Raw genomic sequence first — 26313 nt, 5'->3', positions numbered from 1 at the left:
TGACCACCTGTTCATTCCTTTTTGATGGTCGCTTAAATTTTGTTCAAGATGATGTTCTCTATTGACACAATCCTGAAGAATCCTGTCTATAGTGATCATTTGTCTCTCTACAGTGACCGATTTCAGTGGTCACTATAGGCAGGTAATATATGACTGTACAATGTAAATCTGCTCAGTACTATACAAACTCTTGTTCAACACAAGCCGCTTTAAAACCGTACCCTTTTGACGTTTAAGCAAAATCTAACACAGTGTCCACATAGGAAAGTACACTTACATGTACATGTAGTATGAATAGTATGAATACAACATAAGGTAATGTATAACAGGTTCAGGATCAAGTCTTATGTACACAGCTGCCACACGGCTGGCTGGAGACAGTTAACCACCTCTCAACACTGTGAACTTGACACGTTTAAACCATGATTTGCAAATATGCTTCTTCGAGTGGGGGTAAATGTGACATTTTCTCTGTCCAAACCTTTTAGTACAAGAATCATATTACAAAATTTATGAAGGGAGAAAGGGTATCAGGGCAAGAAATTCCACATGCATGATTTATGTAGGTTGAATGCAGGTGTAAAAGTCGTACAGATATTTTTATGTCTACCTGTACACATCCTGCACTCAGGTTCTTTGATAATTGTTTGTTTTTAAACTTATCTTATGAATAGTTACTGTAGCTGTTGCATTCTAAATCTTCAGATGTACAACAGACTTAAGATGCTAACTGGAACACCTTAAAAACATTGCTTTTGATGGACTTATAGGGAAAGAAAATAAGCAGTACAGGTGCAGAAAAAAGTATTTCAAATTTTAGTATTAATCATATACTTGGCTACAAAATTCATGATAAGCAAATTTGAGGCATATATCATTGTTTGGTATTAAATATCATAACAAACTTTGATACAGGATGTACCACTGTTTGCATGGAGGTTGTTATGGTGTAATAAAAGGTTGCTATGATCGATCTGTTACCCATTAACTTTGACTAAGTCCCTTTAAAAGGCTGCCTTGAGTTTGACCCTACATGTAACAATAATGTTAGGCAATAAATCATGCACCAGGTCTTGCATGAAGTAAGTCTAGCACTGTCCCAAAACATAATATACGTACATGTATGCAGGTCCTGGACTCCAGGCGATCAGCCTGGTTGAATATTATAATGCCCTTGGTTTAAGATATCAACTTACTGAATACAAGCTCATATGTTCTACTTGATGACCTACAAGTGGCAATACTATATATGTACAGTTATTGACTCACAATTTCATATTAACAAAACAGGTTGCTTGTGACATGAAAGCTAATTGTAGTGTCCTTGATTTTAGAGACAGCGACACTATGTGCCAGTGAGTACCGGTAGGATAGCAGATTCAGAAGTGTTTGAAATGCTCATTTGGTATCTTCTTTGCAACTATGATCTTAATAAATCATTATTACTGGTAGCAATCATTGAAGACAAGGCGAAAAAACTGAAAATTGAACACCACTTTAAGACTGCCAACAAAAATATATTTCATCCTTATAGACTTTTCAGGTATATCTAGTTAAGATAAGATTATATAGTTGTTTCAACTACTCATCTTGTAGCATGACAGATTTTCTTCATAACTTGCTTACATTTCAAAATTCGATGATTTTTTAAATCGTTATAAAAAGCACCTGGCAGGTGTACAATGTTGTTAGATGGGATATTGTTCCAACTACTATTTGGCATGTTGCAGCAGGACAGACTTTTCCTCCTATTTTGTTTGAACATATTTTGCAATTTTATAAATCTGCACATTTTGTACATCCTTATGAAAAGTAGCTGGCAGGTATACCTGTACATGTTAGATATTATATATGGCGTCCGTCGGTCAGTATTGACCATGGTAAAATCCTAATTCAGCCCTACAGCATCGACTATGGCTAAACAGTCCTATACGAGAATGGCAGTCTTTGCCACATAAATCACATCTGTAAGCTGACTCAGTTCTGTTGGCAAGTTCTGTTTCAAATACCCCATGGAATATAGATCACAGGCTCTTCCTTTTACAACTCGCTTCATACACAAATTTCTCAATTTTTATAGATTTGTACATCTTTGTAAAAAGAAGTACCTGACAGTGACAGGTGTCTGATATTGTTAGATCATAGCATATTGTTTCAAACGCCCCTTGTCACGTTGTAGCCTGACAAGTGCCACTCCTGGGTCTGGCTACAATCCAGCACCTGACCAGCTGCAGGCTTCAGTGCGTTGTCCGCTAATTCAGAACAACTCTGAGCTGCTAGAAAACAACACTACACTAAGCTGCTGGGTGGAGCAATATGCCCCTGAACTTGTTTTTGCATTTAGCCCGAGACTGAAGGAAGTGAAGTAATATCAATTGTTTTGGCCTTGTGTTTCTGTGATTCTCAGTATACGTAATGCAGCATTGTCATACATCCTCAGTTCTGCTATTTTTGTCTGGGGGGACTTCAAAGGTCCACAAAGCAGTATAGGCAAGGGGGTGAAGTCTGCCATCTCCGATTGACATATCTGAGGCTTTACCAAGAAAAAGAAATTAAACAAAAATGTAGGATTGCTAGATGGGGCTTTCACTAAGTTTCACTGCATTGTCAACTAATTCATAAAATCTCTGATCTGCTAGAAGATAACACTCCACTGAGCTCCTGACCCAGAACGTGTTTTTGCCTCATACTACACAATTATTTGTCTGCCATCTGTGATTGTCTTCTCTTGGGCTGCCAGTTGGGCAGCATACAAAGAAAGAGTGAGGAAAGTTTACACATGACTTGAGTCTGAAAGTATAATAGAAGGATTGTCCTATTTCTTTGTACATTTGTGTGCCTTCACTTACAAAAACAGTGACCAACTTTTTGGCCTCCTAGCAGGGTCTTTTCAAACTGCAGGCAGCTTTTGAACAGGTAACTTTCATGATTATAGCTGTTTGCATCAGCATTGAAGGATTGGTTTGCCTTTGGTACCTTGCCTGACCCTTTTTAATTTCAAAATAGTATTTAGTATATTTATGTTGTTTTCACTTCTGAGTCGGTCCACCCAAAGCTGGTATGTTTTGGTTGTTGACAGCCCAGTATCGGTGCATGACAGATCCGCACTCAACGGTTAGCGTCACTTTTCACCGCTCTTTTGAAGATTTAAGTGTTTGTCTGGAGTGGCTGACTGGGTGCTTGATCACACCCTCTCTGGAAGACCACTACACTCTTGTTTAAAATATTTGGTGCACGTAGTTCGTTTGAATAGATAGTTTTCCTTTGATGTACTCTATTTGAATAGAAAATCATTAAAATTATAACTTGCTTATGCTGAATTATTTGCTGTGTTGTTCTTGATTCTCCTTTGATTTTTATGTGGTACAATCAAGTGTGCATGGATCGATTCACTCTCTTGACTTCAAAGGAGGGTGACCTTGTTTTCTTTATCTTCAAGTTGTTGTAATTTTATTTTAAGTCTTTGGAAACAATATTCTAGCTAGTACAAGATTATTATCAGTTGTGGTGAGGTTTTCTCAGTTTTCTTGCCATGAATATCAACTGGTACGATTGAGCCATGGTAGAATTGGCCCACTCACCCCTATAGTTTGTTTGGTTTAGTCCATTGACTTGACAAGTGCCCACACTCCTGTCCCTCGAGTGTTTTCCCGTCCCAACAGCCTTAACCGTTGGCGCTTTGTCATTTCCCCGTGCGTCCTTGACAGGCTCAGCCTTGCTGTGCGGTTTGAGCTAATTAGTGCAACGACTCGGTCACAAGCTAACAAAATTCAGCCGTTTTCTTGTCACGTACATCGGTAAGCCAGGACAACAGGTAAAATATATCTTATTCAGAATCTGTAACTGGCAAGGTTGATATTATCTGTCAGATGTGTATTTCTTAGCCACCCTTTTAAAGAGTATGATGTACATGTATGAGTGTTTTGGTTAAAGTAATAATCTTTGGTTGTTTGGAAAAGAGTTTCAGTCATTCACTTTTTAGTTACTTTGGGTCTAAGGTTTTGGTTAAACTTTGAAAAGCTTTCTGGTATTACATTATATTGATCCATTATTTTGTCATGTAGAAGGTGATGGAATAGTGTTCGGGACTCTTTCATCACTTATATCCTTCACTTGAAAGGTATGTTTTACTAGTACTGTATTAGGATCTTCTGCAAGAGTATACCTCAAGGCTGTAATATGAATTTTAATGGTAGAGGGAGCTTCCAAGGCAATGCAGTATAACCTAGCTACATCATATGATATGCAAGGCTTGGCATAACATTTTTGCCCGGATCTCATATATCATATATGATCTTCTGATGTCTGCTTTGAGAGTATACACAGTGGTTAGGCCTTATACTGCCTTTGAACACAAGTGTCACATACTGGTATTTAATTTCAAATGTTCAGACACATTGTTATTCAAAAGTAGTCAACAGTCTCTTGTGCATGCTTTGTTTTGATTTCCAAACTTCATGCGGCTGTTTATGTTTTGCCCTCTAAATGAATAACATTTGTAAGATGGCTCTAAACATTGAGACTATTTGTTATTTTGATTGAACACTTCTCGTTTAACTCAGCAAATGTAGGGGTAACTTGGAAGAGTCCATTTAACATAGGGGTATTTTGGGAAGAGTCCACTGGTGCAGGGGGGCACTTTAGCTTGAAAAAAAATCAATTTGGAGTGGATTGAGCCTGTATGAGTAGAAGTAACTTTGGGATTGTACATTTCTGCAAAAGGTTGATATGGAACATATAGAATTTTTGCATGGGGAGGGAGGAAAAGGGAGGGAAATATGTTGTATTTGCTCGAAATGTTGCCTTTCTAGTTTAAAACACTTCCAACTGGACAAACATTGCTGCGTACGTAGAAGACAGGAATTACTCCCCCAGACAACACAGTCCTGTAATCTGGCCAGATTTCTGGCAATCTTCTCGTTGCCATGGCTACGGACAGCTGGTTTCTACATCTTAGCGATGTTTCTATGGCAACGGCCTCTATGAATAGGTATATTCATGCAGATTATTTTAGTGTGTGGGAACAAGTATTGTGTTTCTGTTTTATATTGGGAGAAATACTAGACTGTACATGTAGACAGTTCTTGAAGCTGTTAGAAACTGGTTGGTACAATGGAGGGAGAAGCTGGAAAGGATACAGCTCGCACAGAGGTATGGTCTGTTTTAATCATAATACAATGCTGAAAAAATTCAGCATCCACCTGCATGGCAGGAAAAGTATGCAAGGCCGCTTAATGATTAATTATCAACCAGTCTAAACATCATTGAAACTGGTCACGTACAGAAATCAGTATTGATATTGCATCAGTGCTATTTTATTTCAAAGCAGTCCTTGGGTATGGTGCAGTGCTAACGCAGCAGCTGATTTGCAAAGTGACCCTTTACTTGTTTCAGATTCGGTCATTTCAATGCGGAGTCTGCTTTGAATATATCCAATGAGAACCCTCCTACTCCTAGGGATATATCCAGGGGGGCTCTGACTTGAAAAGTTAAATCTAGGACTTCCTTGCGGAAATAAAGCCTATAATTTGTTATTTCTAATCAAGGACATGCATTGCATAGTCTTGATCTGATCTGAAGCTATTTCAAGCATGATTGTCCATATTTGACCCTTTTGTTTACTAGGATCTGTGTTACTCTCTAAATTTCTTAATGTTTGCCTACACTTACAAGACATGGTGTATATTATGTGGGGTTGACTGTTCAGAAAAAAAGGCACTTCTTTAAAACAACTACCTAAACATGCTTAGCCTAGTATTAATGGAAAGTGAGAAAATGAGAAAAGCACAACTGTTACAATGTACACCATTATAACTCTGCTATCTACATTGTTCTCCACTACAGTAAGCCCTCAGGGGGAGTGAGATCCTCTGATTGTCTCCAGGGTTTTCTCTCATACAGCCAACCCAGCTAGTACTTCCCAGCAGGTTTATAGACTGTTGTTTATTCAGACTTGGTTATAGGCTCATTATCCAATTAGCTTCAGCAACCAGGCGTGAAGAGATAGAAGATAGAGGAGATAAAATATCAACATCTGTGCATGGAGGTTTGATCTCCTTGATTTGTGTAAGTTGTTAGATTGTTTGCTTGTTTGCTTGTATACAACTGGTAAATCACAGTTCATTAAGCTGCAAAAATTTATATATATAATAAGGGACTTGAAGATGTGTCTGTCCTCAAAATCTAACTGTCGATTATTCCTCCTTGCTCCCATGTTATCTTTGAAAAGCTGAGTCCAAATTGGGTGTTTATCTGACCACTAATGTCAGTGGCCTTGGGCTGGCGTATAGGTAACTGTTAGGCAGTGTTTAGCCAAGAACCCAGAGGTCCTGGGTTCGAATCCCCTCCATGCCACTGATGTTGTGCCCTTGGGAAAGCTTAAGGCACAACTTTCCTCATTCCACCCAGATGTAAAATGGCTACCTGGCTTTGGTTGAGGAGGTACATTGTAAATGGCGACATGGAAAGAAAGGGATGGGCTTTGTCTTCCAATACCATGACCTAGACACAGTGGATTAACACCTCTGCCCCTATGGCCTCAAAAAAAGGTTATGTGACCTTTACCAGCCCAATTTGAATTGGGTGTTTATCTGACTGTTAACGTCATGACCACATGTTCCCAGATTAGGGCTCCTCCATGTACCAATAATCCATGCCTGGAGTGTTTGCCACTCAAACACGCAAGTCGATAAGCGGACCCAAACCCAACAAATGTCAACCACTATCTTAACACTTAGCATCAGTCAAGGACACAGGGCATCGGTTCTGGAACAGATTTAGATGTAGAAACTGTTTGTCGTTTCTCTTATCGAGGCCATACTGATTTGATTGCTAAGCCTTGTTTCAAAAAACAGATTTTTTTATGATCCAAATATGATGCAAAGTTGTTTTTTTTTGTGTCTTTTGTCATGATTGGATTGCAGTGATATGCTTAATAAATCCTGTGAACCTCAAGTTTTACATCCCAGTCAAGAGAATGTCCCTCTGGCTAAAGCTAGGTACTCATCTTCACTAAGTCATGTGAAGAAAGTGGTATAAAGGCTGCCTTTCCCAAGGGCACAACAATGCATTGAACATTCACAAGTCATTCAGTTGTTCAGGCCTTACAAAATGTATGTTACATGAGCTTGTATTACCACATGACAGTTTCAAAATGTTTTACAACCTAAATGTCATACTCTACATGGTCAAGCTTAAAATGATCTTGCTTCTTCAGTTTTTGCAAACATAGAAGAGAAAGATTTCAAAACTCTCAGCAAACAAAAACTACAAACTCTTGCTCTAAGTCTTATTGATGTCACTGCCTCTACATTTACATACAAAATTTCACTAAACGAGTAGTTTGTGACTGTAACTACTATGCATTGTACAGGTAGCCTCCATAGCAGGCTCTGGACCGGCTTTTTTGGGGGCTAAATAATACATCTTTTGCAGCCAGCCCGTAACTATCAGCCACCCCGTAACCATCTCGCCGGTAGAGATGGTTACAGGGTGGCTGATAGTTACGGGCTGGCTGCAAAAAGTGTATTATTTAGCCCCCCAAAAAGCCGGTTCAGAGCCTGCTATGGAGGCTATTGTACAGGCACGTTTTGCACACATACAATGTTACAGACTAAAGTTGACTTTTGTTGCTAACCTACATGTACAAAACCAGACCACCACAGCTGCAAGGAACAGTGCCAGGGAAAGCTGTCTGGCTCTTTTTATGTCAACCGACAAATTGCAATTTAACGTTTGAACAAGTATAATTAATACATTGTAGTAGGCCTGGTGGACTCTGAGACCTGTTTCTATGTCTAGGGCTGTAAAGAATGTTTGTTAAGCTGTATATACCACATCTCACTTAGAATTGAATAGAATATTGTAATTTTTTGATAACTACATGTGGTATGTTTCTCCTTGGTTTCTATAAAACAGTTAGCAGCAAAACGTAAGTCTTATTTTAGGCTTTTAGGTCCTTTATCTTAATTATCTTTCTGCCGTGTGCCTGTCATAATTAGAAAAGTTTTTGGCACTTCCTCTTGAGAATATTAGATAACATTACTGCTTCTTTTATTCTTAACTTCACGCCTAAAAAACAGCCCTTTAGAAATATATCTTATCTTGTTAACTTTGTTCAGTGCTCATTTGCATTTTTTCACTTAGAAATAAATTGTGAATGGCATATCTTAAAACAGAGGGATTACATTACCATTGCATATTTAAACCTCCCATTATCCAGTAGTGCCATGTTTCCTAAAACCCGGGACCCCCACAGCTTCTGTGCTGCAATTTCCCCACACAGACTAAACAATCAGTGAAAAAAAAACTGCAGCCAAATTTTTAGAAAGCGTACACCTGACCTGAGTAATTTAATTATGCCTGCCCCTGTGTGCCTTGCCATGCCTTCTATTGTCCGCCTTATGACAGGCTGTTTAGTTCCCTGCGGTTGCTGAGGGTGAGTTATTAGGTTAGCGGCCAGGATTTACAAGATGGGAGAGTGGAGTGTGTTTGCTGGCCGTTGGTCCACGGTGATTTAAAAGAGCGGGGAACGTAGGATTGCAAAGTGGGTCTGTTTTGGGCAAACATTCGCAGATGAAACATGTCTAAATGGTGGCTAGAAAACATGGAGGGAAAGGTGAGATATTTGCCTTATTAGGAGTCTCATAAAGTTTTAAGATTTGTTGATGTGTCATAATGAAAGGACATGATGGAGTGGTCTGCTGCTTATTCTGTGTGGTGGCATGTTTCCAAAGTTTGGGTTATTTTACCAAGTGTTGCGGTTAACATAGTACAATGTAGCAATGTCAGTGAAGATATTTATAAGGAGTCTCATAAAGACTTAGGATTTCTTGTCATATGGACAGTACATTGTAAGGATTCAAAATTATGGAATAGTTGCTTGTTTGGTGTGTGGCATGTTTCCAAAGTTCATGTTACTTTGCATTATTAGAGTTGACATGGTGAAATGTTGTAATGTCAGTGGCAAACTTGTTCTTTGTAGTCATTGCTCTAAAATAATTGTAATCAAAGTTTTAATGAACAGACTGGTTTCATGTAGGTATGCTGTGGCCCAACACTCAGCACATAAATTTTGTAACTGGATGATTAAATCTAGCTACAGGTATAATCATACAACAGCTTGCATTAACACTCACAATGCAAAGTGTTTGTATGGAAAGAAAGGGTAGCACTGAGTTAACAAAAATGTACATGCACCTATTGCTGACTTTGTTTTTTTCTGTTTACATTAAAAGTGCATTGTTTAGAACTCCTACTTTAAAAGACGTCTTCCTACAACTCCCCGTATTTGGTTGAATTTTCTGTCACTGAATCAAAGTTAAATGCACTAAACTTTCTGCCCCTCCCCTTAAATCCAGGATCATTATGTAAAGTGTGTAGTTATGTCCTTGGCATAACTTCTAAAGTAGGCAACCATTGCATGTGTATGATATTATACAGGTCAAGATGATAAAAAAGCCAAACTTGTTCATTAGGTGGCATTTGCATCTCTTCTAAAAGTGGAGCCAAACTACATTTACATACATTTCTACAAACTGTTCAATCAAGAAACCAAAATGTAACATATTGAAGACTGTTTTTTTTACCAAATTTGATGTTTTTCAGCTCTTAAATACATATCTAAGTTCCATTTAGAATAGAAAACCCTGGGGTTACAAAGTTACAAACCTAACATGAAAACAATGTATACACAGTACAGTACAACATTGTGCCTTATCATAGCAACTTCCTTACTAAGGAGAACTTGGTCGCCCAATTGCAACATACGGAACAATCGGCCACCTGTATCAATGCGATTGCCATGGCAACAAAGTGCCAGTTTTGCCAGCTAGCACGTATAGTCCAAACATTGGGTGCAGAATTGTGTTCACAAATTAATTGATAAGTGTGACGATTATGCGATAATAATGCTGTGGTGTGTGTGTTGCTATGCCTACGTAGGCAGCACGTCAGGCCAGTGCTTACGTCAGACTTTTGTAGCGTTTAATGCCAATATAAGACAACCTTTCCTTGTTTCAATTGTTTGATACCCTTCCAAAACATTTAGCAGGTAATAGGCATTTTAACTTCGAGGGGAAATTATGGAATTCAAATTTTCTTGTTTAACAGATTGTCGTCAGCCTGGTTTTTGTACAAATGAAAAAAAGGGAGACCGAGGAAAGAGTTCCACTTAAGTTTCTTTTTTTGCACCTTGAAATTTAAAGAAGTGTTAACATCAAGGTGATGTCCGGCAGGACAAGGGTTAAACCAAACTTCAAACCACCGGTTGCTTGTCATAAAAATCTAAACTACTGAATATGTTACTAAGGAATTTTTATTGAGCTGCCCTCCCCTGATCTTTTCCAAAGCACACCCCATATCCGTCAGATTTTGCAAACATGTCTTTAAATTGGTGTAGATAAGTATGAATTGTTCTTGAATCTTGACATGTTTTATAATGACTGCCATTGTAAGGTACTCAATGTGATATATAACCCTGGGGCATATTTGATGGGCAAACACACGCTTTATGATAACGTCAGTGTAACATTTGGGTCATGTCGGGCTGAAATAATGCAATGTCTTGGTTTACTTGTAGTCATTTATAAATAGATCCTGTAGATTCTGAAGTAATCTTAATCATTAGCAGAAAAATTGCATTTGAGAGTGAAACTTGTAACAAATCTTTGTTTTGTTGCCTTTCATATCTTTACTTGACTTGACAACTTTAAATCTTACAACTCACACCTAAAACCATCAGCTATAAACGTTTGCATACATTGTACATGTACTTATAGTGACTCAGCACAATGTAAGGAATTTTGATTTTGTCCATTGTACAGTTTAAGAATGATTGTGACTTGACTTCCTGCAAGTGGCCAAACTTATGAATATTTTATGAGCCCTTTGGCCCAAGGACAGTCCGGTCATAGTTACCACAATGTACATCCGGTCTTGTATCGTCCACTGCTACTCCAGGATTCTATGAAAACAGTGTTCCAATAGTTTGTGGAAGCTTAAACACAGGAACTACACTTTTGTTCTGTATTTGGGTCACTCCATTGTCTTGTTTGGTTCTTGTCGTCATATTGTCTGTTTTGGTACATATAGACGTTCTAAAACCCAATATAATATTGACTGTATATTCAAGACTTCTCTAAAGGTTTCTGTCAATGTGGTTTTGTTTGATTTTCACACTGGCTGGTGTCTCACTATCTAGGTTGAATCTTTACTTTCTCATTTGGAAACTCCTGTCAAACTGTTTTTCCAGGGAGCCCAGCCTTACATCTACAAACAAAACAATATCATGAAACATATTGAGAATCTTGTGTATATCACCATAGCAAACTGTATGTACAAGCAACCTGTTGTTGATTTCTGGTCATACAAACTGCAAAACTACAATCATGATATCAATTACAAGACAGTGTAATGTAAAATTGGCTTTGTGTAAAATCACTGGGTGTATAATACAACATAATATGTGGATGTAGGTTAGACATCCAGGTAATAAGATACGCAGTAAAACAATTACAAGCAACTTGATAGATTTTGGAACCAAATATGGTAACCATATTTTTATAACAACCATTAGACTAAGTGTATGACCCATTAGGCCTTACTGCAACTACATCCTGCATTAGTATCCTGATATCAGAACAGGCTCGAATTGCCGGGAGACTCTAGTCCTTTCTGTTTGAAGAGCCAGCTTGCACAGAAATCACTGGAATAGGCTTAAGTACAACTCTGTGCCCAAAGTCATGGTCAAGGACATTGTTAATGTGCTTTACTAAGTGGCTGTGTGTACCAACACTTTGGGCAGTGTGGACGTTTCCAGTGCTTAGGACAAGTGGGGTGTAATGTATGTTTTCTTTTGCTCATCTCGGTTTGAGGGTTTTTGAATCACAGATGTTGCTGTGAGAGGTCGATATAGCTCAGTTTCCCATAGCACTGAATGGAGTAGCTTTTGGCAGGGGAACACAGCCGCAGGTATGAATTTAATGTTTTCAAAATTTTATAAATGCAAGATACATGTATGGATGAAGTGTACATAATACCATACATATGTGTAGCAGAAATTTTTTAGTACAAATTTTGATACATTTTTCATACAATATTTTTTAGGTACAATTTTTAAGAAAGCGATGAGTATGACAGAACCACCTGTTTACATTGTTTTTTGTTAGACAGTATCTTTCTATCAAAAGAATTTTGTTCAGGTCCTCAATTGCCCTCTGTTTGCTGTCAGTGACAGTCATAAAGTCTCCATAGTTCAACTGGTAGCACCTTTATGGTGGAGCCACTGGTTCCAATTCGTTGGTAACTGCAATGGGAGACCCTGGTTCAATCCTGGGTAGGGCATCTCGGTTGGGCTGCACCAGTGTCTTTCTGAAGGGACGTAAAATGGGGGGAGGAGGTGCCTTGAGCACATCAAATGGGAAGGGCTAGCAACCCCTCGCTGTAGAAACATACCCTGCTACTGAAACAACAAGGCACTAGGCACTACATGTACAGGTCTGAACAAATGAAAGAAGGACAGTCGTAAGCCTGTCATGAAATGAATGACTTTTGTGACAGGAGCATCTTTAGGTGTACTCATAAAAAAGAACAGACCATAAACTAGAACATGTGTATGCCCTATTTCCGGTTCTTACCTTTTATGATAAAACAAGTGCCCCCTGGCAAAGCCCTTCAGAAGGGAAGGAATCCATAGAATTAAAACATTGTGTGACCTTTCTCCATACAAAGCCTTTCTCGGACAAGAGTTTTTCTTGCACATTATACTTATTATGGTAGCTCCTCAGCAGAAATTCCTTATAACCAAGAAAAACACAGGTGACAGAGAGCACCAAGGTGCCATTGTGTTAATGTTATTTTTTGGTTAAGCCAAAGGACTAGAATGGATTATAAGGCTTCGGTGGTGGAAGATTCGCAGTGTCGCTTAAAGACTGTCCCAAGTGTTCAGTTGTCATGATGCGAAGGTTGAAATGGGCACCACGGTTGCAGGTATGTTACTGAGTTTAACATTTGTTAATCTTTAACAGCAGTTTGAGGTAACAGTAGAAATTATCATAAAGGCAAACAGCAATTTTAGTATTATCCAGCCCACCCACATACTTAGGCTTGTCATTCATTCCAAACATGTCAGTCTTGGTTAGACTGGATTTTTCAAGCGCCTTGTTCTGTGGTAGGTGCATTTAGTGTTGCTGCTTTGGGGACTTTCAACGGTAAGTTGATTATGAATGGACTGCTTCTAGAGAAAATCTGTTAATTTTTGTTTTGAAAAGTGTCCGTGTATGGTAGCCATAGCTCAGAATTGTACATATGAATTGTGTAATTTTTCACTTCATAAAGGCTGAGGGAACACGTTATTTATAACTTTTTCAAGTCGGGTCATAAGGTTGGTTTTTTCCCTAATCCCGAATGTAACGTTACCTTATTAAAACCTTGAGTGTTCCTATATCAGGTACCACATTTTCATATCCTTGCCAAAAATGTCCCAGTGTGTACAAACTGACAATTGTCTTAATTGTGTATTTGAAGTTGGCTGTCAGTTGAGTCTACAGACTCTGCTCTATAATCTTTACCTTTCAATTGTTCAGTTCGTCAGCACCATGGAATATATATATATAGTTGCAGTCTGCCATCTTTGTTTTGGTTGGTTGCTAAGTGACAGCTTTCTCTCACCAGCTGTTATGCCTGGACCACTTTCAGCTTGACTAGCATGAGGTGTCTTGTTGTAAAAAGGCTTGTACATTGAGCTAGATTTGTCATCGATGATGGTAATTTTCAATGGATTAGCTTTCTACAATGGTTGTTGTGCATTTGCATCTCACATATATATCATTTTACTTTTATCAGTACAATAACCTGGATTTTATTCTAAAAAGGAGGCACTAAAGCAAGACATGATAGGTGACTTGACTGGACTGTAATACATGACTGCGCGTACTACCTTTTTTTTAGTAAAAGAAATAAGAAGACGAGTGTCAACTTGTCTGCTATTAAGTTTACAACATAAGTGGCACTCAAAATCCTTGCATTTCTACCACTTCATGGCAAATTCCTAATAAGTTGATGCATGCAGAGATTGGTAAAAGTTCTTGAATGTTTTTAGTTTGCATGCCACATTGCAGACATAGAATGTTTCCACGACTGTATATGCAGAACCAGTTGATGATGTTTTCCCAAATGATTTACCTGCGAACAAAGTCAGTAACATGGCACACATGTATGCCTTTGTCATTAGATGTAAAAAGTCTTATTCTTTTCATGTAACGTTCCAATTAACCATTTTTGTGTTGTGGCTTAAGCCTAGGTTACACATAGCCGAACATGGCCTCCCGACTCTCCCCCGACCAAGGTTGGAGTGATTCGGGAGTGATTCGGGAGCTAGCTCGGTTGGCGTTCGGCCGAGTCGGCTGGCGTTCGGCTGAGTCGGCTGGTGTTCGGCTGCGCCAGCCGAATGTTTTGAAAATTTCAAAACATTCGGCTCTGGACGTAGGGTCTGAAATGGGTCGGCTGGTGTTCGGCTGATGTTCGGCGCGGTCGGCTAGTGCTCGGCTGGTATTCGGGATTGAGTCAGTAGTAAAATTAGAACCTTAACCACGCCAGAAAGACTACTGACTTACTCCCAACTAGTTTCCAACCTACCCATAACTCACCCCAAGGCCGTAGACAAATCTCTGCTAACTAATTCTCAACCAAGTGACTACTATCGGAACGTGGGCGAATCACCCCCGACCTTCACACGACCAAAAACAAAGAAGAACACTAAAAGCAGTATTAAAGCTAGCCATGATCCGAATTCGATCTCTCGGGGATGTTAACAACATAATAGAATGGATTATTTTAATTAAAACCGAAAATGACCCCTCTTTTGAAAGTCGCTGAATATGTCCATTTAAATTCGTGAGAGGGTCTGCAATCGGCCGGGGTTTAGTCAGGAGAGATTCGGCAGTCTGCGGCTAGAGGTCGGGATGGTTGGGAGTAAGCTAGAAAGCATTCGGGGCCCATTCAGGAGCAATTCGTGTACTGGTTAGGAGATGATCGGCGCATCTTCGGCGCATGTTCGGCGCCAAAGATAGGCGTGGCCCAAAAACTGGTCAGACTGCTCCCGAACTACCGCCGACCCGAGTCGGCTAGCGTTCGGGAGCCATGTTCGGCTATGTGTAACCTGGGCTTTACCAGGTCAAAAAAAGGGACATCGGTCAGTCTCATATATGCTGTCATGCCTGAGGTAGACAGAACGTGACAAACTGTACGCTAACGCTGACAGACTCAATGGTCTGCCGCCGGGCCATGTGTACCCTTCAGCACAAACCACAACAGTGGATAGTTACGCCTTGAGTTCAAATAGCAGATTAGAAACACAGTAAGTCTACAAGGCACTGTCAGGAACATAGCAACATTGTTTTGCTGGCACAACCCTGACGTCAAACTGTTGTTCAGTGTAATAAGAGCGTTTTTGGTACAAACGTAACTTTCTGGTTTGTCTTTTTGGAGTCATCCGAGCATCGTCCATGGCTTTACGTCTACCAAGTCTTGCTTCACAGGCAAGATGCCAGCATCCTCAGGTAATTGAATGGTAGGATTTGAATTTTGAGTCGTATTTGCAGACTTGGCAGCTGACTTACAAGTACTGAAAGGTTTAACTGCAAAATGTTTTGGTAAGGTCTTTACTGACAAGTCTTACATTTTAGAGGATATACAGAGCAGTTTTGCTGTATTTCTTCTCTCAGACTTTTGTTTCTTGCAGTTGAGAGTCACTTTGTTTTAGAAAAGCTAGCAGGACATGAGGCGTTGGTAGTGTTTGCTCGTTGGTAGTGTTTGACAGCTGTCTCACAACTACTGAAAGGTTTAACTGCAAAAATGTTTGGCAAAGTGTTCAAATTAAAGACCTACATTTTAGAGGATATACAGAGCAGTTTTCCTGTATTTCTATTCTCAGACATATGCTAATCTTGCAATTGAGTGTCATTTCATTTTAGAGAAGTGAGGAGAAGAGTTGTTCAACGTGTAATGTTTGCTCCATGAAAACAAGATTACCAATGGGAAGTGGGGGGAGGGGCAGCATTCATTTTAAAGATTATACAGTGTCACACACTCAAATTACATGTAGCATAGCAATTTTTGGATATACCATTCTCATTAGTTTAATATGCTTTCTCCGATACTAATATGCTCTGTCGGTGAAGAGAGTGTAATACAAGGCTTAGCACAAACTACTGGTACTGAGGATGGTACCTTATTAGCTTAGTTTACAGAGACACACTCCTATATTAGGGTTTAAGTGAGTTTCTGAACATAGGGGTGTCGGAACATAGGGGCATCAGTACATAAGGGTATAACCAGTATACTTAAAGACTGTTGACCTGACTTTAAGGTTACCTACTTTTTTTAGTAAACATCCTGTCTTTATGTAGATATTTCACTGAGGACAGTCCTGAATGTATATTTCAAAACCCCTTGTAATGTTCGGAGTTAGGATTAGGTGGTTTGGGAACATAGGGGTGTCAGTACATAGGGGCATTGGTACATAAGGGTGTAACCCAGGAGTATACTTAGACTGTTGACCTGACTTTAAGGTTACCTTACATTTTAGTAAACATTCCGTCATAGAGATCTATATACATGCATGCATACATCTGTCAACGGTTAAGTTTTGCGTGAGAGATATTCTACCCTTGTAAATCCGCTGTCTGGTCCAATGGCAAACAATGTTCAGCAACAACTTACCATGACGAACTCCATAACAAGCTATCCCGTCTTCAGCGCCAAAGTCACACCTGTACTTACATACCAGGTGTTTTCTGAGAGTCTAAACGTTGGAACAAAGTCTTCCCTTTGGAGGGGTTTAACAACAGAGCCCAGTTGCTTAGGAGCTTAAACAACGACAGATCTTTGCCAAGCAACTGGGAAATAAGTAGGAAAGATTTTCCCCAATGTGCTTTAGTCTAGTTTGAGGGAAAATTTGGAGATGGCAGTACATTTACCAGGGGTGTGCGAGATTCTGCAGGGGCTTTGCCAGGTGATTTGAATGTTTATATATATATATTTTGTATTTGTGTATATTTTGTTAAAAGTATGGTTTACAGCTTGCAGGACTTTGCAAAGCAACTAGGAAAGGTTTGCAGCTGTATTTTGAGGGAACGTTTGGCTATAGTATACTCTTGGATTTTTATTGCAGGTAAAGAGTTCTGTATCTTTTGAGTGTTGTTAAAAACATGGTTTGCAGATTGCTCATGAATTAACAATGAAAGTGTTTCTTACTAGTGCGTACTCACAGCAAAACACTTTGGAACAGAGGCACAGTTATGTGTACATTTTGCACAGGGCTAATTCCATGGTATGACAAGCTCTGTATTCAGGTAATGATGAGTGACCTGGTACATAGCCTAACTTTGTAAACATTCCCTGTTATATTTTCTGTGTTTTAAGTTAAACAAAAAAACTTGCTAGGGGTCCAAAGCCATACTACTTTTTCTGAGCCCCAAAGCTTTCTGATACAAAAGAAACAACAGAAATTCCTCTAGCCTATGTTTCTATATCAGAAATTAAATTGTCGGAAGCGTATGTAATAAGGTCGGTATTACTTAAAACATTTATCAACTTAAAGTTAAGCCTAGGTGCATTGGTAAATGACATCTTGCACTAGTCTATGTTGGATATTAAGGAAATCATTGGGGAGAAGTATATAATAAAGGTTATATTACTAAACATTTATCAACATAAACTAGCCTACATGTAGTAGTTTCCTTTGTAAGTGACATCCTATAGGCCATGTATCGGAAATTAAAACATAGAAAGTGTGTGTATAAATGTTATATTACTAAACATTTGTCAACGTAAACTGTACACTACGAACAAAGAGAAGTTAAATTTGCTGTTTTTCAAACTAAGAACATGTTTAATCGTTGGGTATTGAACCAGCTGCTCAGACTCAGACCATAATTCTGTATACAGAAATCTGTGTCTAAATTTACACAAGACTGAGTATATATCAGCTGGGTAGGTGCAGGTAGGTAGGAGAACACTGTGAGTTGTTGCAGTGCTTCAGACTGTCCAGTGGCTGATTTGAAATATTTCCTAAGGACAGAGGTACAAATGAACGTCATGTCTTTTTTACTCCGAATTATGCTTACTGTTACAGTAGTTACACAGCATCAGGAATTTAGTTCATCATTTCAGATAGAAAGTTGTTCAATTGTGCTTCCAAGTTGCTGATAGGAAACTTGGTCCAAGAGCCCGTAGTCTGGGATATATATAACAGTGTGTGTGTCATGTACATGTATTTCATAGCATGATGTGCCTGTACATGTATGTAACCATGTAATAATGTTTTACTAACTGAGAATCCCTGTCCCCACACCTTGCAGCAGAAGATGTGCACCTGTGCCTTCCACATGCGGGTTCATCGCGCAGAGACGGCCGCTGCGGCCAGCCCGTACGGAAGCCTGCACGACAGCAACAACACGACAACCTTCAGCACGCGAACACCGCGTTCCTCGCCGCTACACCCGGCAAAGAATGGATACGGGAACAGTTCCTCTTCGGAAGACGAGGAATCGGACAAAACGGAAAACTCAGGGAAGCTACCGAGCGTGAGACCGCACACGATGTCGAATGGTGATGAGTTTACAAACAACACCGACGGCACGTTCTGGCAGGGAATGTTGGATAGCGACAATCAGGAACAGAACAGATTTTATGGAGAAGAAGAGAGGACAGAGTTGGCAAGGGATGATCTGTTCCCACATAAAAGCGACAACTCTAAGTCAACTTTCCAGAAATTTTGGCCCCATGGCCCGTTTTGGCCCGCACACTACTATGGGCCAAGGATTGAGACTCCAAAGTTTATAGCAACAGAGCATAAAAAAGTAGAACCTTTGTGGTCAAACCATAAAAGTGAGCCTTTTCTCTTGTTTTTTGTGTATCCTCGACTAGTGTGTTAGATATTATCATGGGGTATGCATTAATATACAATTGATGGATGGATGGATGGATGGATGGATGGATGGATGGATGGATGGATGGATGGATGGATGGATGGATGGATCAATTGCCTGCATGTGTGTTATTCTTTCTGTCCTTCTATCCCAATATTTCATGTTTCTTGTTTTCTTTATTGCGTTATTAATGTAATTATGTGTCTTTTGTAAATCTAATAATCATCAACATATTATATGATGTATTGTATTACCATAAGATTCTAAAGACATGTTTTTGTTCAGTTTTCCAGCACAGAACAATCAACGACAATGACCCCACGCGTTTCCCGCGCCCGTGGCGGGGGAAGGTTGTCGTGTTTGACAGCGAGAGGATGGCAAAGGGACAGGTGCCTCACAACGTGCCGGAGGGTTGCTGCCCTAGCCTCTCGTTTGAGTCAAGATTCGAATCAGGGAACCTTCGGCAAGCAAGAAGAATGTAAGTCATAGATAATGCAAAATGTACACAGCCTAACCAATAAATATATAAATCTATAACTCACACCATATCAGTAAACATGACCTGTGGATATCAGACTGAATTCTGATCTTATTATGATCATAAAAATCTGTATGAATATAGGCAACCTTATAGGTGTACTTCTATACACTAGACCATACTAATTTTTCAGTACAGTAATTGAGAATTCAAGTATTGTTGGTTCTGATTTGATGGCAACCAAAACTACATTCTGTATGGCCTTTAAGATGCAGTAGCAGTTTTACTGTGAATCTTTATTACTAATACTGCGTACTTAAAGTTGTCAAATGAATTTTGTATTTTTCATGCACAGAATGTTTGCCTATTTTTTCATGGATTGCGAAGCTACTGCTTTTGTAGTACAGTTGTTTATACAAGTTAACTTGTGGTCCATTCAGTCTTTTAAATGTATGATATTTTGTTTATTCCAGAGGGCAGTATGAGTATGAGTTAGTGTTGAAGACAGACCTGTACACGTCCAGACACACCCAGTGGTTCTACTTCAGGATACAGAACGCCCTGCCCGGCATCACCTACAAGTTCCAGATAGTCAACCTGCTCAAGAGGGACAGTCTATATAATTATGGTAAAGCAGCACTAATCTATCAATCTATTTCCTTCTTACTAGTAGTGTCAGTGTGATGCAAAGGTTAGAGCGTTGGACTCACCATGCCCCGAAGTTGTGCCCTTGGGAAAGGCTCTTTACACAATATTCCTACCATGACGGTGGGTGACGCCCACTGAGCCTCTTTGGCTAATCTGTGCAACAAAATACACAACGGATTTGATTGCTGATGTGCCAACATCTAGCACATTTGCTACCAAGAACTGTTAATTCTTTTATATTTTTTTGTTTCTTTACTTCTCAGTAATCTTAGAGTAGAAAATGAGAGGCAATGATATATACAGTTATAGAGGCCCGAGAGCACTAGAAAAACTGACCAGCACTCTCTGATGGTATTTAAACTGCACTTTGTAAATTATGGCTGATACACGTAAGTTGTGTTGTTTGTAGACAGAAAGTGAGATTTTTCAATGTACCCTCTCCTCAGGCATGCGCCCCCTAGTGTATTCTGACAGAATGGCAAGAGACAGGACGATAGGCTGGCACAGATCTGGGCACCATATTAGGTAAGGTTTACGACATTCTGTACATTTTTTTTCCATTTTTTTTTCATTTTTTTCATAAACAATTCTCCTCTCTTTGGGGCCAAACAGATATGAAGCATTAAGTAAATGGCCACCTTGCAATATAATGGATTGCAGTTTCCAAAGACACTACATTAGACTTAGTTGAATAGAAAACCCATGCAATGAATAGAATAATCACTGGTCTGATGATTCCCAATAACATATAATAATGTATTTTTGTTGGTTGGCAGTTATTACCAGTTCTACAACACCAGCAGGAATCCACTCTTACAACCAGACATCAACTACTTCTGTCTGGAGTGGCAGATGGTGAGGACAAATTTATTTTGAGTTGTCGGTAAAATGGAAAAATAAAGTTCTGTAAAGCTGGTTTAACCAGCTTTACAGACATGTTCTGAAAGCCAGTTACAGCATGTACAATGTTACGCAGAACAACCTGTCACACCTAACCTTTGCACATCCAGCTACTGTAAAATCATCTAATATTGGGGTTAGTAATTTCAGCGGTTGGGGAAAAAGGGTCCCGGAGTAGTTCACTACATTTAGTTTTAACGGTGGGAACAAATATCACTGTCTCAAATGTTAATGGTATAAACAAAGCTGTACAAAACTATTGTAACATCTTAATCCCCCAGGAATTCCCATATAAAGAAGACCCATACTACATGTACCTGGCCCACTGATACCCCTACACCTACAGTTGTACAGGCATCCATTCCCCATCAAAGATATGAAATAATTATTGTACATGTATATGGAACTGTTGTAACAGTTATATTTTCAATCCCCAGGAGTTCCCTTATGAAGAAGACACGTACTACCTGGCGCACTGCTACCCCTACACCTACACCTACATGTACATGTACAAAGAGATATACATGTACCACAGTAACAATAACAGAACTGTAATGTTTGTAATATCTTAATTCCCCAGGAGTTTCCATATGAAGAAGACACATACTACCTAGCGCACTGCTACCCCTACACCTACACGGACCTCAAGGAACACCTGGACGACCTGTGCAATAGCGAGGAGACCGGCAGGCACGTGAGGAGGGACGTCTTGTGCGAGACACGCGCCGGCAACAGCTGCTTCCTGCTCACGATTACAGAATTCCCAGGTGAGTCAAAGGCTGTTTTTGCAGTGTAGGTTCAGTGAAAGCCTACAACTTTACTGAGAGCCTCTTCAATCTCTGACTGATGATATTGAAGTACAGTAATAACATAAAGAAACATTTACACACTCAGGTAAATACTCTTAGATTACACATTGTTAGGGCCCTGTCACACTTGTGCGTATATTCAAGTGCGCATAAGTTCCGCAGTAACAGTAAGTGTGACAGGGGCTTTACACCATTAAGTGTAGAAGCAAAACTGCATGTTCTTACCCCTGCATTTGTAGTTGAACTATAATGTTATTGACTTCTGTGGTGATAATTGATAGCAGCTAGGTGTCAAATTGTTATACACCATTCATCCTGATTCTGGTTTCTTTCCATTTCTCTTTTGCTTTTTTGGAAAGAAATTCCATCTGAGTTGAGATAGTGCCTTTTTTTTTAATTATTCATTTTCCATCCAACAACATAAACAACACAGTCAGTAATTCAGTAACATAAATGTCATATACAAATTGACGTCAGTAATAACTTGTCATATAGAAACAGTGTCATATAAAGCAAAACTTTCTCCGTCCAGTAACAAGTGTCATATACAAAAGAAAACTTTATCCATTCAATAACATAATTTCAATCAAAACATAGATAATAGTGTCATTTGAAAAACTGAAACACAACTGAAAATAGTGCCTTTTTAATAATGTAATATCCCTAGCAGCCCTCTGATGTGTGTCTAACAGTAGGAGTTATTCTTCTTTACCCAGATGAGGAGTCTAAGCTGAATCTGCGGCAGGCGTGCCACCGTGGTAAGAAGGGGGTGGTGGTGTCGGCGCGGGTCCACCCCGGGGAGACGCAGGCGTCATGGATGATGAAGGGACTGCTGGACTTCCTCACAGGGGAGTCTGAAACTGCCAAGGTAACACCCCTCTTTTCATAATGGTACACCCCTCTTCAGAAAAGGATACACTACACATGTAGCTCCCATATAAAAAAGATGGTTAACACTTCCTTGAGCTTTGACATTTTTGGTACGCTCGCTTTGATATACATGCCTTTAAAAAGCAGTAAACTCCTATTGTGAGCTTTTAAAGCTGAGGAAATGATCATACAGATAACCAAGATGTAACCTCTCTTTAAGGATAGTAACATGGCCAGTTTTTCAAATATGCTCCTTGTGGTGTTGGCATTGCTTTAAACATGTTCACAGTACTAATGTCAGAGCTTGTTCAAGTGCACATCTATAATCAGAAGATATTTAACATATCTGATTTACTAAATCCTGTGGTGATATCTTCTTCAGGAGTTGAGAGAAAACTTCATCTTCAAGATCGTGCCGATGCTGAACCCAGACGGCGTGATTGTGGGGAACTATCGCTGCTCGCTCGCGGCGCGGGACCTGAACAGGAACTACCGCAACCCTCGCAAGGAGATCTTCCCCACCGTGTACTACATCAAGGAGATGACAGAAGCCTTCAAGAGGGATCATGAGGTAGGCTGTGGATCGAACTGGTTGAGTGACCATTTCGTTTTGCTATGAACTTTAGAGCTTTGATCTGCACTCTGACCTTTGATCTGCACTTTTGTCTCAGTAGGGTGTTTGCACATGAGGTCATAACTTGAAATATGAATATATTTTACGTCATAGCCATTTTACTACAAAGAAGACTGTTGATTATAAGCAAAATTTAGTCAAAAGGGGCTGTCAATTACTAGTAACCCAAACTTTGAACAGGCCTAATAATCATCTATTATATTATCATCAGTCACTGAGTCAGTTATGAAGACTTTTTACTTCCCCCCTTGGGGGTGAAGTATTTGTTTGGGGCATGCGTGTGTTTATGTGTGTGTGTGTTTTAGTGTGTGTGTGTGTGCATGTGTGTGTGTATGTGTGTGTGTGTGTGTGCATGTGTGTGTGTTTGTGCCATCTCTGATTCTATGTTTGGACCTGAAGTCTTCCATCTCTAATTGCCTTGTTCCTTCACCCAGATCATAGTGTACTGTGACCTGCACGGGCACAGCAGGAAGCCGAATGTGTTCATGTACGGGTGTAACTCTATGTATCATCATAAGCTAATGCTTTTTTCTTTCCCCCCAGATCATAGTGTACTGTGACCTGCACGGCCACAGCCGGAAGCCGAATGTGTTCATGTACGGGTGTAACTCCATCCAGGGGAGGATGGGGCTGGACGGGGCCGAGGTCTTCATCAACGAGAGACTCTTTCCCTGGCTCATGGCGCAGAAGGTAATACTATTGTAACAGTAGGTGGCACCTACAGATTGAGAATGTGGCACCGTGTGGCCTTTTGGTTAGGGTGTTTGAGCCAGAAGTAAAAGATACGCCAAAAAGCAATTACTCAAACAACTGGATATGATTTTGGAAACGGTCAGACGTTTCAAGTAGCATCCACTACTTTTCGTCAGTGACTGTGAGCAAGATCAGTTGAACAGCAGGTTTATAACCACAGGTTTATATCCTGCTGTTCAACTGATCTTGCTCACAGTCACTGACGAAAAGTAGTGGATGCTACTTGAAACGTCTGACCGTTTCCAAAATCATATCCAGTTGTTTGAGTAATTGCTTTTTGGCGTATCTTATTACCTGGATGTCTAATCTTCATCGACAGAAGTAAAAGAGGTCAACTGGCATAAAGGCCTTGGGTTCAAATACCTAACAGGCCCCTTGTGCCCTTTGGAAGGGCTTTTTACAAATTTCACTCAGTTGAAAATGAGAACTTAATGCTTTGGTACTACCAATGGTAGTAAAGAAAATTTGTCTTTTAATATCTGAGCCTTTTCAATACCCAAATACAAATTAGACACCAATGTAGCAGACACCATTGATTGCCATGACACTTTTTTCATTGACATAACACGATAACATGAATGAATATGCTCTAAATGAAATTGTAACCGTTTCCAGTTATGCTTGTCCTTGGTGCTGAATCTTAAGTGTTGGTTAAATAGTTACCCTGTCCTTGGTGCTAGGTAGCCGTCATCATAAAGAAACTAGTCTTGATTCCCCTTGCATTCCATTAGGAAGTACCAAAGCTGTGGTACTTGATGTTTCAACCTTCCCATGTTGCTTTGTGCTTTTTATTATGTCTAATTCAAAATGGGCACATGGACATGACGACCCCTGAATTTTTTTTTTTACAATACTACATTTTAAGAGTGTTTAGGAAACTATCATATAACAGTTACTCTGTTTCTGTTATCTAGTATTTGACATATACGTCCTTGCTTTTTTCCTCACGAAAGGCTCCCGACAAGTTTGCCTTCGGCGGCTGCAAGTTCCAAATCAAGAAGTGTAAGGAGTCAACAGGTCGGGTGGTGATGTGGAGAACGGGCATCATGAACAGTTTCACCATGGAGGCAACCTTCTGTGGGACTGAGAAGTTAGGCAGGTGGGTACTGCTGCAGTTCTTCATGGTTCTGCTAGGGGGAGCTCCTATTTATCCCAAGCCAATGGAATTAAGTATTTTTTGTGTGTGTTTCTGACCTACATGAAGTTGTGAAGTCTGTCGACTTATTTTCTGTGGGAACGATAACTTTTTAGTTCTAGTAGAAAGGTAGTGTTTTTGTATGAAAGTCATTGTAGCCAGTTTCATCATTACTTTATCGCAAGAGGGTCAAGTACTGTTTTTGGCATGTCTGTTTTTTTCTGTTTGTTGGTGTTCTTTTGTAGATATGTTTGTGTGTGTGTGTGTGTGTCTGTCTGTCTGTATGAATGGAGTGAAGTCTGCCATCTCTGATTGCCTTGTTAACTTTTAACACCATAGAGGTTAAGTTTACTTAGACAAGAGAATGTATCCCTGTTCTAATATTTCTCCATTCACTAATAGGAAGAATACTAATGATACATCAATAATACTTATCATAATTCAAATAATGGATACTACTGTACTATATATAAAACTAACCCCATGCTGTACATTCTAACTTCCTAATGCTGCCAGTGTTTTAAAAAAGAGGAAGGCAAATTTTAGGGTCCAGAAGGAACCTGAGGTCAAGACAGGTCAAAGGTTAGAACTTGGGTCATAGCTCACCCAATGGCACTGGAAAGTCACAAAGTGGTTGTGAAATGTTTGCAAATGTTTTGAAGCAGTTTTACTATCGGCATGTTTTTTCTCTCCATTTTTGTTGCATAGTACACTGAACACCACAAGATCTTTGTTCAGATATTTTTGCACTAAAGTGAAGTCTTTAAATCACATAACAAAGTTAGCTCGCACAAATACAACTGTTACAGTAACTACACCTCTTTACAGAATGTAAGATACACCTCACCTGTTGGTACACACTTCCTTACATGAAATATGATCTTGTTCTTTCTCAGTGGACCTCCCAGGCACTTCAACATTAAGGACTTCCAAGATATCGGCAAGACGTTTTGTGAGGTGGTACTGGACTATATCAAGACCAAGGAAAACAAGAGGTACAGATTCACCTTGCTTTTTTCATCCTCGGTTTGCCCATTAAACACATAACTAATGCAGAAGCCACTTGAATAGAAAGGCAATATCTACAAACGTTAAAGTAGTTTCTGAATTCTGTGGTCATGTACAGGCAGTTATTCTTGAACACGTTTGTATCATTG

The 26313-nt window shown here is 39.6% G+C and overlaps 1 protein-coding gene across 10 annotated transcripts in view; it reads left to right on the top strand.

Moving 5' to 3' along the window:
* The window catches only part of LOC136423820 (uncharacterized), a 71536-nt gene that overhangs the window by 32911 nt on the left and 12312 nt on the right, over window positions 1-26313 (top strand). For 8 of the 10 annotated variants that reach the window (XM_066412153.1, XM_066412157.1, XM_066412152.1 and 5 more), the window contains 10 exons: window positions 19215-19407; window positions 19881-20035; window positions 20502-20580; window positions 20832-20910; window positions 21536-21722; window positions 22481-22632; window positions 23017-23205; window positions 23812-23958; window positions 24975-25120; window positions 26053-26151. In XM_066412153.1, the coding sequence (XP_066268250.1) occupies window positions 19215-19407; window positions 19881-20035; window positions 20502-20580; window positions 20832-20910; window positions 21536-21722; window positions 22481-22632; window positions 23017-23205; window positions 23812-23958; window positions 24975-25120; window positions 26053-26151 (1426 nt within the window). Of the gene's footprint in view, window positions 1-8352; window positions 8618-15270; window positions 15558-18359; window positions 18889-19214; window positions 19408-19880; window positions 20036-20501; window positions 20581-20831; window positions 20911-21535; window positions 21723-22480; window positions 22633-23016; window positions 23206-23811; window positions 23959-24974; window positions 25121-26052; window positions 26152-26313 lie in introns of those variants that run through there. The other 2 variants (XM_066412155.1, XM_066412154.1) reach the window with 2 other exon arrangements.

This window comes from Branchiostoma lanceolatum, chromosome 18, assembly GCF_035083965.1.
Source record: "Branchiostoma lanceolatum isolate klBraLanc5 chromosome 18, klBraLanc5.hap2, whole genome shotgun sequence".
Classification (NCBI taxonomy): domain Eukaryota; kingdom Metazoa; phylum Chordata; class Leptocardii; order Amphioxiformes; family Branchiostomatidae; genus Branchiostoma; species Branchiostoma lanceolatum.
Note: the sequence above shows the minus strand (reverse complement) of the source record. Positions and strands in the feature narration are given on the sequence as shown.